Genomic DNA, 16,920 nt, shown 5'->3' on the forward strand with positions numbered 1-16,920 from the left:
AAAAAGTGATCACAAACAATGTTTGCGTATACATTTACAATAGTTCTGCCAATTTTTCATAAAGAGTTGTAGAGTTTGCTGAAATTTCCAATTAAATGTATGACAGACAGTAGTATTACATCATTACATCCTCGGTTACTTCAACAAAATCTTATTCACCTACATGTGAGGACATGAGTTTGTTGTTTCAAAAACACTACTGTTCAAAATTTTGGGGTTGGTAAGATTTTTTTAAATGTTTTAAAAAACATAAGTCTATTATGCAAAATACAATAAAAATCATCAATATTGTATATGTAAAATTTAATTTATTTTAGATGGCACAGCTAAATTTTCAACAGCCATTACTCCAGTCTTTAGTGTCACAGTAACCTTCAGAAACCATTCTAATATGCTGATTTGATGCTCAAGAAATATTCATTATTATTATTATTGTTGTTGAAATGAGTGTTGGTTGGTATTAAGGTTGAGCGATATGGCCAAAAAAATTATCACAATAATATACTGGTTCTGGTGGGTGTACAAAGAACCCGTGCAGCAAATCGGTGCATTTTTGTAAGAGAAATATCCATATTCAAAATGGAATAATCCCTTCAATGTAGCTTGCAGTAACAGTTGTACATGAAATCAGCTCCGTCCTGATGAAGTGTGAATTCAGCTTTGCGTATGTGTCTCCTCTTGGCTTATATCGAAATTCTCTGACATTCTTCTTTACAAATCCTTGTTATGTACTTTTAATTAGTGACCGTTGTTTTTTGTTTTGATCTCTCTGCTGCGTTTCCACGTGTGTCAATAAGTGGTGCATGCGCAAATTCGACCTCATCCTTCATCAACCCAGAGCTGCTTCCATGTACAACACTGATTGCAAGCTGGATTAAAGTGATTAATCGCGTCAGTTTGAACTTTGATCCACAGGGTTTCTGCAGGGTTTAATCAGTCAAATTTAAGACTTTTTAAGACCTTTTTATGACTATTAGGATTTGAATTTATGACCTACACAAATTACGATAAATAACTTCAGTCATTTAAATTCCTTTCAAAAGTCTTTTTTTATTATTGACTTTCATTGAAAGTAACAAGTTTTATTATTTAAAGAGTTATTCTATTATTTCTTAAGATTAAGAAACTGAAGCCTTCGCCTTCTTTTTCTTGAATATCAAGCACACAGGAACACTTAACAATTGTAACGTTGTAAAGTAACATTGTAAATTAACAATTATTTTATGAAATTACTTTCCAAAATAACAAGTGTTATTGGTGTTTGGTCACAGTATTCAACACCCACAGGCAGGGGCGTAGCTGTGGTTTGCGGGGCTCCGCTGAAGTTTGTACCAGTGGGCCCTGTTTGAAATTGTTTAATTGTATGTTTCTTCATTTTTGCTATTTACACAATGTTTACGTTTTTTTCAAGTTTGTAGGTGTCCAGGTACAGAAACCGAATAATTAAATGTAAAATAACACTGAATAGTCTTCAATGTAAAAATTAAATATACAATCAAACCAAAATTTATTCAGACAACATTTCTCACACTATTACAGTTTACTTGCTATTGCTTCTAAAATTGTTATAAAATATGACAAAAATTTAGAGTTAAACTCTGTCAGAACAAATTCATCTTCATAATGTCATAACTTTGATAGAAATGTATGTAATGGATTACAATAAACCAAAACTACAGATTAGTTATTATGACAATATTTACACAACTATCAATACTTTGTTGACCAATTACCAAGCAATGCTTCATTTTGTTCAGACTGTGGTGTATGGAGGGATTATTTGGTCAGATTATAAACTAAAAGTCTAAAACTAAAAGTCTTAAACCAAAACTAAAAATCTAAATTTGAAACTTAAATTCCAAATCGAAAATTAATTTGGTATTTTGGATTGGGCATTTCGTATTTAGGATAGGGCATTTTGTATTTAGGGTTGGGCATTTTCTATTTAGGGTTGGGCGTTTGGTCATTTAGCTATTTAGGATTTAGGATTGGGCATTTATGATTGGGAATTTGGTATTTAGGATTGGGCATTTAATCATTTAGCCATTTAGGATTGAGGATTGGGCATTTGGGGATTTAGGATTAGGCAATTGAAGATTTAGGATTGGGCATTTGAGGATTGAGGAGTGTATTCAAATTAGGAGGCGTGGCCCAAATACCGGAGGCTGGGTTTGAAATGGCTGGTGCGCAGAGGCACCTTATGAACAGCAGAGGGAGCTCCCAGTGCTAAGGAGCACACTGTAATGAAAGTAATGTAATTGTAATGTAATTCTGTTTCTGTAATGAAACCGAGCGAGTGAGCGGCTTGAGCGAGGACTGTGTGATAACTTCAACTTAATGACAGCTTTGTAACATTTGTGGCCTCAAACACAAAGTTACCAGTGAAAGGAGGGCTATCGGTCTGATGACAAGAAAGCAGCAGACAGTGCAGCAGGTAAGATGCTAACATTAGCTACTAGTTATATAAGCTGATATTGCTAACATGCTTTAGGAGGGTATTATTATGTTGGGACATGCTGTTTTGTTTTTTAAACTGCAGTTAACCCCTCTGACATTAGTAGATACACTCCTTTCACATTGCCACTAGATGGTCTTGTTTCTGTTTTTTTTTTTTTTTTTGCTATATAGCCTATATATATTTTATAAAGATTGTGAGAGAAAAGAAATTAGTCCTCCTTTCACTGGTAACTTTGTGTTTGAGGCCACAAATGTTACAAAGCTGTCATTAAGTTGAAGTTATCACACAGTCCTCGCTCAAGCCGCTCCCTCGCTCGGTTTCATTACAGAAACAGAATTACATTACAATTACATTACTTTCATTACAGTGTGCTCCTTAGCACTGGGAGCTCCCTCTGCTGTTCATAAGGTGCCTCTGCACACCAGCCATTTCAAACCCAGCCTCCTAATTTGCATACAATCCTCAATCCTCAAATGCCCAATCCTCAATCTTCAAATGCCCAATCTTAAATCCCCAAATGCCCAATCCTCAATCCTAAATGGCTAAATGATTAAATGCCCAATGCTAAATACCAAATTCCCAATCCTAAATCCCCAAATGCCCAATCCTAAATGGCTAAATTACCAAATGCCCAATCCTAAATACAAAATGCCCTATCCTAAATACCAAATGCACAATCCTAAATACCAAATGCCCAATCCTAAATACCAAATAAATTTTCCACTTGGACTTTAAGTTTCAAATTTAGATTTTTAGTTTTGGTTTAAGACTTTTAGTTTATAATCTGACTCAATAATTCCTCCATAGCGGTGTGAAAAGGTTGCATTAGCTATTCAGAAAAAAAAAACACATGAGCAATGCATGTCGCTTTATAAGGTGCTGAATAATTTTTGTTCCCAATTTTATATATAGATAGATAGATAGAACATTTATCTATCGATAGTAACATTTATATCCTATCTATTTCACTAGTAGTTCACTGTATGAAGATTCTTTGGGAATAATACGTCACAGTTGGCTTATACTCACTTACAAAAATGTATCAGTGTCCTGTACCTACTAGTAAAATATGTATATCAAAAATTATATCTGGATTCTGGATAATTTTTGGTTTGACTGTGCATAAATTCTTGTTAAAACTACAAAGTAATGCAGTCAAGAGCAGTGAATGATTTTTCTTTCATTTTCTTGGATTAACATTACAGCAGCTAGTGGATAAATTAGGCGCGGCCACTTTAAGAGACGATGAACGCATCTTTTTCCTCAACTGTTTACTTTCACTAAAGAAATAACTTTTTTTTCGAGCATATTTTCAAAAGGGTATTGTGACATATTTTGTAAGTATTTGTCGGCACAAGAACAAAAAGAAGCAAATTCTGTGTTCAAGCGTAATGAGACGCCTTTCTCTGCGTGAGCCCTGAACACCAAAACACCGCGAGTACTGATTTGGGCTCTTTCACATCCTTTTGTTTGTTTAAAACTGCGATTAGTATTTGTTCGTTCATGTGCAGGAGGGACTGTCCATGATTCGCGGCTCTCTCTCTCTCCGCACCGAACATAGCACGCGAGTAACCAGCTACTCAGTTCAACCTTTACGTGTCTTGTGTTTGGATGCTTGATACGAATGTAAACGAAGGGCTTGAGCCAGCTACTAAACGCACCATCTTCGAGCCATAGATCGTTAAAGGTACATTTTCCCATTGTGATAGCCAGGATTATTTCAATTAAGATAAGCAGTGACTCAGTATGATACAGTATGTTCTGAGTTCGCGCGGGTTTCTCTGAAAGTCTTTCTGACAAGTCTGTATGCTGCCACATGGACCTTGTAGTTCTGGAGCGCTGTGATACCAGTGTGATTCCACCCAGATTCCTCATACAGAACTACAACAGGTGAAAAATGAATGCCATTGCCGCTGCGAGCGCATTTTGATGGAAGAACAAATGAATGGACTAGCATATCAATTTAAGACGTGGCTAAATGTTTTTTATGACCTTGTATGGAAAATCCGGACGTTTTTATGACTTTTTATGGCCTTAAATTCTTATTGTTACATTTTTTACTTTTTATGGCCCCGCGGAAACCCTGGATCCAAGTGGATAACGATCCGTGTGGCGCGATTCAAAGGAGTCGCGCTGTTCCGTTCCGTTTTTGGCCCATAAACATTGTATCAAACATTTATTGAACTCTTTATAAATCATTTCATCTGGGATAAATATATCGCAATAATTATCGTTATCGAATTATCCTAGTTGATATATAATGCTATAATAATTTTTTTAAGAATTCTTTGATCAATAGAAAGTTCAAAAGATCTGTATTTATTTTCAATATTTTGCAATATTACATTTACATTACGGTCACTTGATTAGTTTAATGCATCCATGTTGAATAGAAGTTTTCCTTTCCAAAACTCCAAAATTTTGAACAGTTACTGTAGTTTTTAGAAAATCTCAACCACATCTCTGATAAAACCTGTGCTGAGTGAACCTTCAATTGGTCTCTATTTCTATGGCCATCAATCTGGCAGGCTGGTCTGAATAACAAAGCACTTGGGATTATGGGAAATTGCCCAGTTCCATTCACTCAGGCCTACATTTGACGTCTTACAAAGCAGTTAGAACCCTGGCTACTAGGGCTGCACGTTCTCAAGTTTTTCATTAACCGTTAACCGAGGCCCTTAGCGGTTAATACTCGGTTAACCATAGTGTGCCATAGTAACCATAACCATAGTAATTTCCGGACATTGGCCGAAAAAAAAAAAGGAATGTCCGACAAAATTTAATCTCTCCGGTCAAATTGTCCTATTAAAACTGCCTAATAATGCCGCCCATTAACACAATCTGAATTTGAGAAAAAGCCTAAAATGTATAAGGCAAAAGGTAACAAGCAGACTCCGCGGCCGCCTCGCTAAGGCTATGACTATGACTATGTTTGACACGTACAATATTTGAAAATCGATAATTATTTATTTATTTATTTAAATTACATTTATATCTGAATTTATGTCAACCTATAGACTTTCAAATATCAAAATGTCATGAATTAATATGTATTTTTGTACAAAATGACATATAAACATATTTTCCTATTATACTTTGCCTGGAAACGCTTCCAACAAGGCGTCGGTTCTATTTCTAGCATGCACGCGTAGAGCCGCGCCTGAGCCACGCGTCTCACGCAGGCAGTCGGCAAGCTCTAACCCGTTAACATGGGAACCGAAGTAAAAACAGACACGCCACGCAGCTGAGATGCTTTCGCCACGCATCCAGTGTGTCCTGACCGGCCTAATGATGCCAGGGTGTTGGCTGTTGAGATTACAACAACGAGGTTGTACTTGAAGTATATCTAAGCACTGTATTGCAATACTTGCATTTTGCCCCGTCACTCGTATTAGCCCGCTTCATATTAGAAAAATGACTTCTTCTTGTGGACATTACAAATGTCTGGGAGCGCTCTGGCGGTCTCTGGTGGTGCAAAAATGTATTACAACTAAATTCAATGCACGCCATTGACGTCACTTAACCGAGCAAAATGTTTCACTCGGTTACACAATTTTTAACGGTTAATCGGTTAACCGGTTAACCATGGACACCCCTACTGGCTACTGTAATTTACCTGTCCACTGGAGGTGCCAATGGGGCTCTTCACACAGTACCTGCAAAGCACTGTGGGACTGCTTAATGCTTCTCCCGGTCAACCTCTTTTCTTTTATGCTGGATCAGAAGACTAGAACACCAAGCTTGACAAGTCAGCGCAAACAAAATGACCTAAAGGAGGTTTCCTGAAAGAACACTGTTTTGACACCTGATCAATATTTTCACCCTGTGGTCAGGTGTCAGCATTGTCTTTATTGACCTGACAAGCCCATTTTAAACATACTCTTACTCTTTTGAAACAAAAATCTTGAGGAACATACAATGCTCTTTACGATGGTACGGATCTTATGCAAATTGTCTACAAGCATGTACAAGCATAGAAATCACACACACCCTACAGCATGAAGGTACTTATAACAAGCTTATGCAACACAACGCCACCTCAAGACACTTACTTTAAACTTACAAGCCTCTTCAGAATGAAATTATGTTCTTTTCACTCGTGCAATGTGAATTTGCATACTTTCGCATCCTCTTTTCTCTGTAGTCAACATTAACAGCGACAACCACGAAAGTGTTAGAAGTGCATGAGGTTTTAGATAACACCACAATGTAACCACAAGATGTGACATCAATGAAAATATTTTACACAGATTTACATATTTACACACTTAATTAGACAATCCTTAATCTCTTTCCATCCTTGTCCTAGATCTCTCAGTCTTTGCTTGGAGTAATTTTTTGTGCCGATAGCATCCAGACCTGCGGCTGCTCCCTCTAAATAAAATCCACCTCAGCTTACACAAATCTAATGCAAAGTTTGTTGATCTGGTTGCCACAACAGAGTGTGTAGCACAGAATGCGTCAGAATGCTCATATCCTCCATATCTGATGAAATTTTCACAGCAGCCTCATCCTCTGGTTTTTAACAGCCAATTTGCTCATTCCATATAGGCACTGATGGAATGCGATTACATTGCTTGTCATTTATGCAGATCCATTCCATTTGGGGACAGAAATAAATTTGTGTTTTAAGAAATTCATGCTTTTATTTAGCAAGGATGCATTAAACTGATTAAAAGTGACAGTACATTTCAATTTAAAATAAGTGCTGTTCTTTTGAATTCTTTATTTATCAAAGAATCCTGGGCGGAAAAACAGTATCGCAGTTTGTACAAAAAATTAAGCAGCACAAATGAATTAAAGTAGGAAATACTTATTTTAATTTGTAACAATATTTCACAAATAATAATAAAAATAATAATAATATTTATTCAAATAAATGCATCCTTGGTGAGCATAAGAGTTTATAAAAAATAAAATAAAAATACCAGACCCACATTTTTGATAGTGTTATGTCTAACCATTATTATTATTAGTGTTCTATAAAAAAATCTCTGTGTACACAAACATAACACCTCTTTGTGCAGGTCTAAAAAGAGCCTGTTTAACCAAGCAACACCTAGAGGCCTGCATTTCATATAGGATGTGAGAAGTACATTTTTAAAGATGAAAGCTTTAAAATACACATTCTCAAAGGAAATTAAACCTTGGTGGTTAAGCCAACCATGTCACCAGGTAAGGGTGACCGCATTAACTCTGTCTCATAGATAAGACAGTTTAAGCCTTCAGTGTTTAATGAGCTTGGTGGGCTAAACCCATTACAGTTTATGGAGAGTAAATGAAATGGATGGATTGAATCAGCCAAGTGGTCTTGCAATCAGAAAGTGTTGACAAGCTGTGAAGATCCTGTCTGAACACGCATCAGGACTTCAATACCACCAAGGAGGCGTTGTCCATTTAAATACCACCATGGTTGTTGGGTGTTAACAAACCTGCCAGTGGATTTAATTATGCCGTACTCCACAGATCATAACATGTTTGATTCAAACGTCCATTATCAATACCAAATGGGCTGTACTACAGCTCGAGGGTGTGATAAAATCGTGATATAACACGGTGAATCTATGTTATTAGCGAAAACGGAACACTCTGTTTCCGAAACTTCCCGTAGAGTGAACATGACGCACAAAAAATAAATAAACAAAAACAACAATCACAACATAAAAATGCAGAACGGCTGGGAAAGGGAATGGCGATGACACTTGAACTAAGCATATGCTAGGACACGTCTCGCTCTAATGCCGGTCTCCTGGATTTAACCCTAATCTCCTCTCTGTCCCTTTGGATTTCACTACTGAATTGTGGGATTACTCACTCTGCGTTCCAAGACATATCGTAGCGCTCAGACAGGCTTTACTGATGGGAGTCAACTGGGATTCGTTAGAACTACTTTGATGTGTATGTGACCAAGAATGAAAGGCCAAACAGGGTTTTTATTGGGTCAGAATTTTTTTAATATATATTTTTTATTTGTACTAAAGGAGAAGACAAAGACCATCTAAAGGCAAACATGAAGACACAATAGTCTTTTGGGAGAAAATTAAGTAAATAAATATTTTAAAATATATTTAAAAAAAATAATAATTTTCTCTCGCTGTGGAAAAGTTTTCAGTGCCTGGATTTAAAAAAAAATACAAAATGTAATTTACTCCACGGTGAATTGCAGAAAAAAATGCATTTAATTGATTTAATTTCCATGAATCAGTTCAAAGCACTGCTTCAGTGATTCACTAGCATCATCACACATTAAATTAACCCCAAAAAGAGTGGCTAACCAACTACGACTTGCCAAGAGAGAAAAACACTGAAAACCACTGATCAGCACTGACTCTGAATTTAAGACTGCCTTATCCCAATCACTGCCTCAACATACAAGAATTACTCCAGTGTGTCATCTAATCCAGACCTTAATAAGGACGCAAGGAGAGGATGGAACCGGATAAGGCTGTTAAAATGAAGAAGGATTAGAGGTTGGCTAGGAGAGCACAGGCACCCACTTTTACACCCAGATGAGTATCCAAATCACAACTGACGACTGCAATTTTAACTAGACATGTTTAAAAAAAACTATGAAATGAACATTGATGCTCTTTTTTTGAGCCTAGTACCAAGTAAAGTGTTCTAATGACCTCTAGTGGTGCAACAACAACCAAATCGAACCGTGGGCCAAGAGAGTCTTCACAATGAGTCAGAAAGAAGTCTGAGACTACTTTATAGAACTTCTCCTCAGCTGTTTTGCTTCAGTCTCTCTCACATATCAAAAAATGGATTGTTTAATCTAATTTAGTCCATAATTCCTATCATCTTACACCCTGGGAATTTCACACGTGTCATAGTGCTGTGCATTCAAAGATAAAAGATAAAAAAAGAGATTCATGTAACGCAATTACAACTCAATTACAGCAGCACTATGCCTGCATACCAGAAACAAAATGATGATGTCCATACAGCCCAAAAGCCACAACCTCACTCAAAATCCATCCACACTGTTCTCTCATATTTCGTTATCAGTCAGTCTGGACTGAATTCTCATTGAATGAGTCTCATTTGAAGCCACTGCAAAATATCAACATTGTGTTAAATGAGTCTGTGTTGCTGTGGCTTGGAAATGCATAGATATACAATGATGGAAAAGCTTTAGACAAATTGTCTATACATTTTGCCTTTTAAAAATGTGCCAGCTGAAGGTCCACACGGTTCGAAAAATCAATGGTTTTGGGTACTTTGGACTACATTAGGTTCAGAGCAGCACTTTGCACCACCCTACTGAAATAATAAAAGCCTGCTGGTACAGGACAGAGTTGATAAATAAATAAAAAGAACGTGGAATTGGCCCTGTGACCTCGTAACGGCAGCAGGCTGACTCACTGGCTGTCCGCAGGGGATGGGAGACGCAGACAGGAGGACCACTCATTTATTCATTTAGCCCTCCGTCTGACCACACAGGTAACTTAAGAACAATTCGTCACAGTCGCTTCCGATGGAATTCCACTAGTTAGAAAAGAGATGCATATTCTATTCTCCTGGATCTGACGGAATTTTGCTCAGAGCTCGAAATGAGTCATCTGTCGATGTTCTGGATGCCCTATTGGACCGAAACGATTTGAGAAATCGAGCAGTACACCTCCCCCAATGCCTCTGCATAGTCATCAGACTCTAAGTGATGAGCGCACTGCAGATTTCAGAATCAAAGAGTGAGGAAGCTTCCTGTTGATGTTGTAATAACACCATGTTAATGGGAGGACTACAGTGCAGTTCTGCAACCCTCAGCAATTTCAACATTTCAACTGAAACTAAAATTTGTCATATTTACTTCCACGAATTCCAAAAAAAAATGTCATATGCAGGTTTTTTTTTTTTTGTGGATTTTTTTTCCACACATCACACATTTCCTTTTAAGATAGTTAAATATTTAGTATTTTACATTATATTTACTATATTAGAAATAAACCATTTGAAAATAAATCACTATAAAAAAAAGAAACTTAAAAAAAACTGTATCTGTAACTGATTCTGTAATTGTATCATAGTATTTTTCACAAATAAAGAGCTACAAGAAATAAAGTACCATTTCTGACACTTGTTGGCCAAACAGAAAAACATATCAGCTGATGCTGATCTTTTTTTTATTTATTTTTTTTTTAATGCAAATTATCAGAAAAGATCACATCTTACTGTATATGACATAGACCTAGAAATTGTGTTCCTAGAAAAAATTGTAGGCTAACACATTGCAATAATGTTTTAAAACATGAATTAGCCAACAAGAACTGAAAATAAGCTGTGTGTTTTCATAGCATATTAATCTTTGTTAATGGCAGTTAATAAAACCACAGTTGTTAAATGGTTGGTTCTTGTTATCTTACAGTCCAACGTCCAACTTTTGCATTAACCCTTAGGGGACTAAGCCCTTTTTGGTCCGTTTTCTCTATTTTTACATTTCGGCTTATAAACCATATGTAATGAGGATGGACCACCATGTATTTGGTATCAATGGATTCAGAAGACCCTAAGCTACCATAAGCATGCATGCAATATGTCTATAAAGGAAGTATGAGTGAAAAATTGTACAATAAACTAGAGAATTTCAAAGACGAAAATGAGATTTTTGTCATTTATTACTGAAAATCCTACCTCACACAACAATAGTTAAAAGTTTTTGACCCAAAAATATATTTTTCAAACTCTTTGCTTGACATAAATGGGTTAATGTTCAATCAAATGTGTAAAGATCAATTAAATAATTAACTTTATTTACAAACAGTCCTAGGCGGTTTTTTTATTTTTGGGACTAAGCCCTTTTTGGTCTGTTTTCTCTATTTTTATATTTGGGCTTATAAATCATATGTAAAGGAGATGAAACACCCTGTGTTTGGTATCTATGGATTCAGAAGACCCTAAGCTACCATAAGCATGCATGCAATATGTTTATATAAAGGAAGTATGAGTGAAAAATTTTACAATAAACTAGAGCATTTCAAAAACGAAAATTAGATTTTTGTCATTTATTACTGAAAAACACACAATATAGAACAGTTTTTGAACAAAGAAAATATATTTTTTCAAACTCTTTGCTTGACAGAAATGTGTTATTGTTTAATCAAATGTGTAAAGAACAATTAAATAATTAACTTTTTTTAAAAACAGTCCTAGGCATGCCAGTGAGCAAAGCAAGGCCTCTCCAGGCCTTTCCAGTAATTGTTCCAGAGCTTGTTCTGCCGTAAATCTTTTACTGCTTGCCATTTTGATAAAACAATTGTGTAATAATGCTGTATCTCTCTCGAATTGATCTCTTTGTGCTCGCTAACACACTTTCTGCTATCTCCACGTGATGCTGATTCTCCGATCGCTCGAATTTAGCTCTTTGTGCTCGCTAATACTCCGATCGCTCTCTGTAACACTCCGATCGCGTTCTGCTTTCTCCACCCTGATGCAGATTCTCTGAACGCTTATTGATTACATGTCTTTTACTTTAGTCCAGCCAGCTTTTACAAGGCTACAGCAGAGCTACAGAGTCCTCTGAATCGCTAGAAGACATAACCTTCCTCTGATTGGGTTAGAAAAAGACTCCTCCCAGCGGCAATTTTTCCATTGGCTGTTGCGTGTTGAATCTGCCTAGCACAATCTTTTTCATTGGCCTGTTTACGCAGTGGTATTGCGCAATAAGGGAAGTGTTTAATATACAAACTGGACACCGCTGTTTTCAGCGGAATCTGAGGAAGACGGCAAAAAAACCCGCATCTATCTAGCATTAATAGTTTTTGAGATAACTACACATTTGTAAAAGTATGCCATTTTGGGCGGTACCGCCTAATCCGTCCCCAGAGGGTTAAAGAGAAAAAAAATTATTAGTAAATGTTAAAAGGAAGCTTAAAATTGTAAGTATTGTTTGTTGTTAGGTCATGTTAACTTATGTACTTAAAGGGGGGGTGAAATGCTATTTCATGCATACTGAGTTTTTTTACACTGTTAAAGAGTTGGATTCCCATGCTAAACATGGACAAAGTTTCAAAAATTCAGTTGTACGTTTGAAGGAGTATTTCTGTTCCAAAAATACTCCTTCCGGTTTGTCACAAGTTTCGGAAAGTTTTTATCGAGTATGGCTCTGTGTGACGTTAGATGGAGCGGAATTTCCTTATATGGGTCCTGAGGGCGCGTCTGCCGGAAGAGCGGGCGCTCCCGTATAGCAGAGCACTGAGAGCACAACAGACTTCACTGATCAGAGCGAGAACGTCGCGGAATGTCACAAAAGAAGTGTGTTTTTGGTTGACAGGGCAAAACAACCCTGCACAGATTACCAAAGAAAAACAGCATTAAGGGACCAGTGGATGGAGTTTATTTTTACAGAGCATCAACGGAGTTGTGCAAGTGTTTGTGTTTGTTCCCTGCATTTCGAAAATGCTTGTTTTACAAACAAAGCCCAGTTTGACGACGGATTTGCGTATCGTTTATTTCTTAAGGATGTTGCAATCCCAACGAAAAAGGGTCACGATTGTGTGTTGGAACCACAGGCGGTGAGTAAAACTGCTTAAAATATCTCTGCCTCCTTGTTAGTGTGTCCGCCTCCCATCGGAGACCCGGGTTCGAGCCCCACTCGGAGCGAGTCCTTGCTGCTGCTGCTCTTGTTCAGTTTCAGCCTTCACAGCTGTCACAGCTTCCAAACGCTCTCAAAGCAACTGGCGCTCGTGATTCTTTAGCTCCGCCCACACATCACGCCTCCAGGCGCTCGTGTTTTTCCGGGAAAAATCGGTACAGACTATCTTTCTCTTATGAATATAATAAAACTAAATACTTTTTGGAGTTATGAAGGATGCAGTACTACTCTATAGGTACTCAAGATTAACAGGATATTGAGTGAAAACGAGCATTTCACCCCCTCTTTAAGTAATGTTATCAAATCCTTAACAGACTTTATTATATGAGTAAACAACAAAACTTTTGTTAAGGTGAATTATCTCTTTAACCTCACAGACGTAGCTCTGACACCCTATTAAAGCCATTTCACAGATTAACAACTAAATGTGACCAACAGCAGGATATTTTGGCATCATCCTTTAAATCTTCTAAAAATCTCTGAATCTTTAAGCCGGTCACTCCAACTAACTGTGCCACAGGGAGAAAAATCTGTGTTTATCCCAAACAATCTGGTTTGCTTGTCTGAGGAAAATGACTCAAGATCAGATCTTTCCACTAGACAGACATTAAAAGATGTCCTAGTCTCTCTCTAACAGACTTCAGCGTCAGATATAGAAGATGTGTCTGATGAAGATGATCATGGCAGTTAGTCAGGCCTGTAACCCTACAATTATTATCCTGATTATTCAGATGACGTTCAGCCACAGCTATACGTCTGGCTATAAGCAATGAGAGTAAAAATAACTCATCTGCAGCCCTCACAAGTCAGTGTTTCCAGCCGAAGGGTTTCGCTGTCAAGATGTGACAAGCTCCTCTTTGGCGTTGATCAACCCCCCCGTGGAGAAGAGACCAACACTGGGCACAATGCTTTATAGAGACTTAACACAACTCCTGGGGAATGGACAACAGACAACACTGTTCATCTAAACCATCCACGACGGCTAATGTAATCCCAGCCACAGTCACAATAATCCCAACAACACCTGGAATATGAGATTTATGAAAAGATAAATCTGCGTGACACATTATAGCCAGACAAACAGTATTACCATCAAATATGTGTTTTGTGTTACTGCCTGAAACAAATGAGTCAGTGAACTCACTCACAAGCGAAATCTGAGAAAACGCTGGCTTCCCCAGCAGCTTTTCCCACCAGCGAGTGCTTCAGAAGAGACAATAAATGCCAGTCCCTATCAAATAACAGCCATCAGATAGCATTTCTACAGTTAGGAAGGTATTGTCTGAACTTCCCCTTCTCAAATCAGTTAGCTACCGCCTTTAAACAAGCACAATCATCTACATCAAATGGCAAATTTACACTGCAAAGGTGGCACAGAAACACTTCTGAAGTGGCAGTTATGAGTCTTTCTTTACACATACGGTTTAAAGCTGCTTAGAGGTGGCATAAATGCAGTTACACAGCATTTTTAACTATATACATTTACACTAGGGGTTAAGGTGGTCAAGAGGAATTTGCTCATATTCAAATCATATTAATATATTAAATAAATAAATAAATATATATATATATATATATATATTTGTTTATTTAAAAATACATGTCCACAGGTATATTGCTATAGCTTTAACAAGAAGACCTTAAAGAGAAGATGTAAACATTGTCAATCCTGCTGATACAACTCTGAAGTATATTTTGAATACTTTTAAGTGAAATCATACTAATTTGTCATTCTGACAATGCTTTTAACCAACCAAGAGTTTCCCAATACACTAATTTCAAAGTTGTTATTAAATGGATCGACAGGGTTCAAACATAAACATTACAGCAATACACTTTTATACAGCAATACACTTTATAGTGTACAAAGAGATGGTCCCAATGGAAGGTGACCAGACACTGGACCATGAATGACCATTTACAAAACCAATGCTTAATTCACAAACTGATATTACCAGAGCTAGAAAAATGGGTGGGTGTTGTTTGGATGAAACAAGTTTAATATGTTCCATCAAAGGAAATTTGTTTCATCCACCTCAATGTTTAAGACGAGGTTTCAGTCTTGTTTTCTACCAAGTCACTAAGACATAAAAGTGTTGTTTATAAGAAATAGCAATACAAACCGGCTGACCTGAGCTCTTATATTCAGCACATTTCGGTGATTGTGTCAGAAAACATAGTAAACTGTCTCCCTAGAGAGCAGGTTTAGGGATTAAATACGTGTTTGAACTCATTCGTGATGTCAAAAATAGCATTGTCTAGATAGGCAGCAAACTAGATTTTACAACACAGCCCGAGAGTCATGGAGTATTTCTAAACCGGAGAGCAGCTCCACACTTCACCGAGAATGATAAGCAAGTTGGCACTGACTCAAATCAATAAACATGCGCAATGAAGACCTGAATGGGCTCATACCTGAATGCAGGGTGAAAACATTGATTCCTGGATCCAGCGTGATGTTCGCTGCAGCGGCAGCGGCGGCAGTTCTGCCCGGTGGAGTCCCGGTGATGTTGCTCCCGCCGCCGCCGCCGTCTCGGGGTCTCCTCCCGGAGTTGCTGGCCCGGTTCGATCTGCCCTGCTGCTGTTGCCCCTGAGGTGGGGTCTGGATCCCAGCGGAAGCCCCTTCTCCCACGCGGCCTACCTGTTGTCCCATCCTGCGAGAGTTCTGGGTGGGAAAATAACACAGATCCGTAGAAAGACCCACCGTCCGTTTGGACAGCTCACATCCCCCAAAGAACGACCCGCGGGACGACGGCCTGTTCAGTTCGGGATGATAGTCTTCCCCTTCTTGGTCACCCTTTCTCTTCCTCCTATACCGGACCGGACCGAGCTCCGTTAGCTTAGCTTAGCCGTCTGTGTAACGTAATGTGTGTGTGTATGAGGGAGATCGAGAGAACCCACCCACCACCTAACAGCAAACAACGTACAGTCTGATCGTTAAATTCTACCAAACGGCACCGGATAAGCGGTTCTGTTAAACGGGAATGTACGATCCTCCTGCCCCCAGCGCTGTTTCTCTTAAAGCGGACCCGTCTGGGGTCGTTCCGTTCTGCTCCAGCCGCTGCGTGCCCCCTCCGCCGCCGCCATCTTTACCGCAGAATCAGTGGCGTGCGCTGCACGAGCCAATGACGGAGAGCGCAGCACACATCATCGCGGTGATGCCAAAGACCCTCTCTTTTTAATACATCAGTATTAACATAAGCACAATTAAGAGAATTGTTCATTCATAATGTATGGTGAATAATAGCTGAATAAGGTCGATAACCGGGTAATGTGAACAGTACAATAATAAATACAAAAATGTGTTATTGAAATGTTTATTAAAGCAAAATAAAGAATATAACGCAACCTCACTTAGATCAATATCATATTCAATAATATGTTTTGATAGCAGGATTATTATAGTCAACTAAAACCACCGAAAAAACATTTATTTTAAACAAACTGATATAAATTAAAATGCACACATATATTTATATTTATTTACATTTACATTTATTAATTTAGCAGTCGCTTTTATCCAAAGCGACTTACAGATGAAGACAGTGGAAGCAATCAAAAACAACAAAAAGAGTAATAATATATAAGTGCTATAACAAGTCTCAGTTAGGTTAACACAGTACACCTAGCATGGGATTTTAAATAATATAATAAATAAAAAGAAAACAGATAGAATAAAAAAAAAATAGAGCAAGCTAGTTAGAGGAAAAATAGAATACAAAAAGATTAGAAAGGTGGTTAGATTTTTTAAGAATACAATTAGAATATTAAGTGATATAGTTAGAGGGTCAAATAAAGATGGAAGAGATATGTTTTAAGCCGATTCTTGAAACATATATACACAAATATATATATAGCCTATATATGT

General features: G+C 37.6%; 1 protein-coding gene across 1 annotated transcript in view; it reads right to left on the reverse strand.

Annotated features, from left to right (window-relative positions):
- Positions 1-16,375, reverse strand: part of LOC113091168 (tyrosine-protein kinase ABL2-like) — a 42,462-nt gene extending 26,087 nt beyond the window's left edge. The window contains exon 1 of the mRNA XM_026256613.1: positions 15,468-16,375. Within this exon, the coding sequence (XP_026112398.1) occupies positions 15,468-15,705 (238 nt within the window). The 5' untranslated portion in view covers positions 15,706-16,375. The remainder of the gene's footprint in view (positions 1-15,467) is intronic.
- Between the last annotated feature and the right edge of the window lie 545 nt (positions 16,376-16,920).

Source organism: Carassius auratus, unplaced genomic scaffold (assembly GCF_003368295.1).
Source record: "Carassius auratus strain Wakin unplaced genomic scaffold, ASM336829v1 scaf_tig00214103, whole genome shotgun sequence".
Classification (NCBI taxonomy): domain Eukaryota; kingdom Metazoa; phylum Chordata; class Actinopteri; order Cypriniformes; family Cyprinidae; genus Carassius; species Carassius auratus.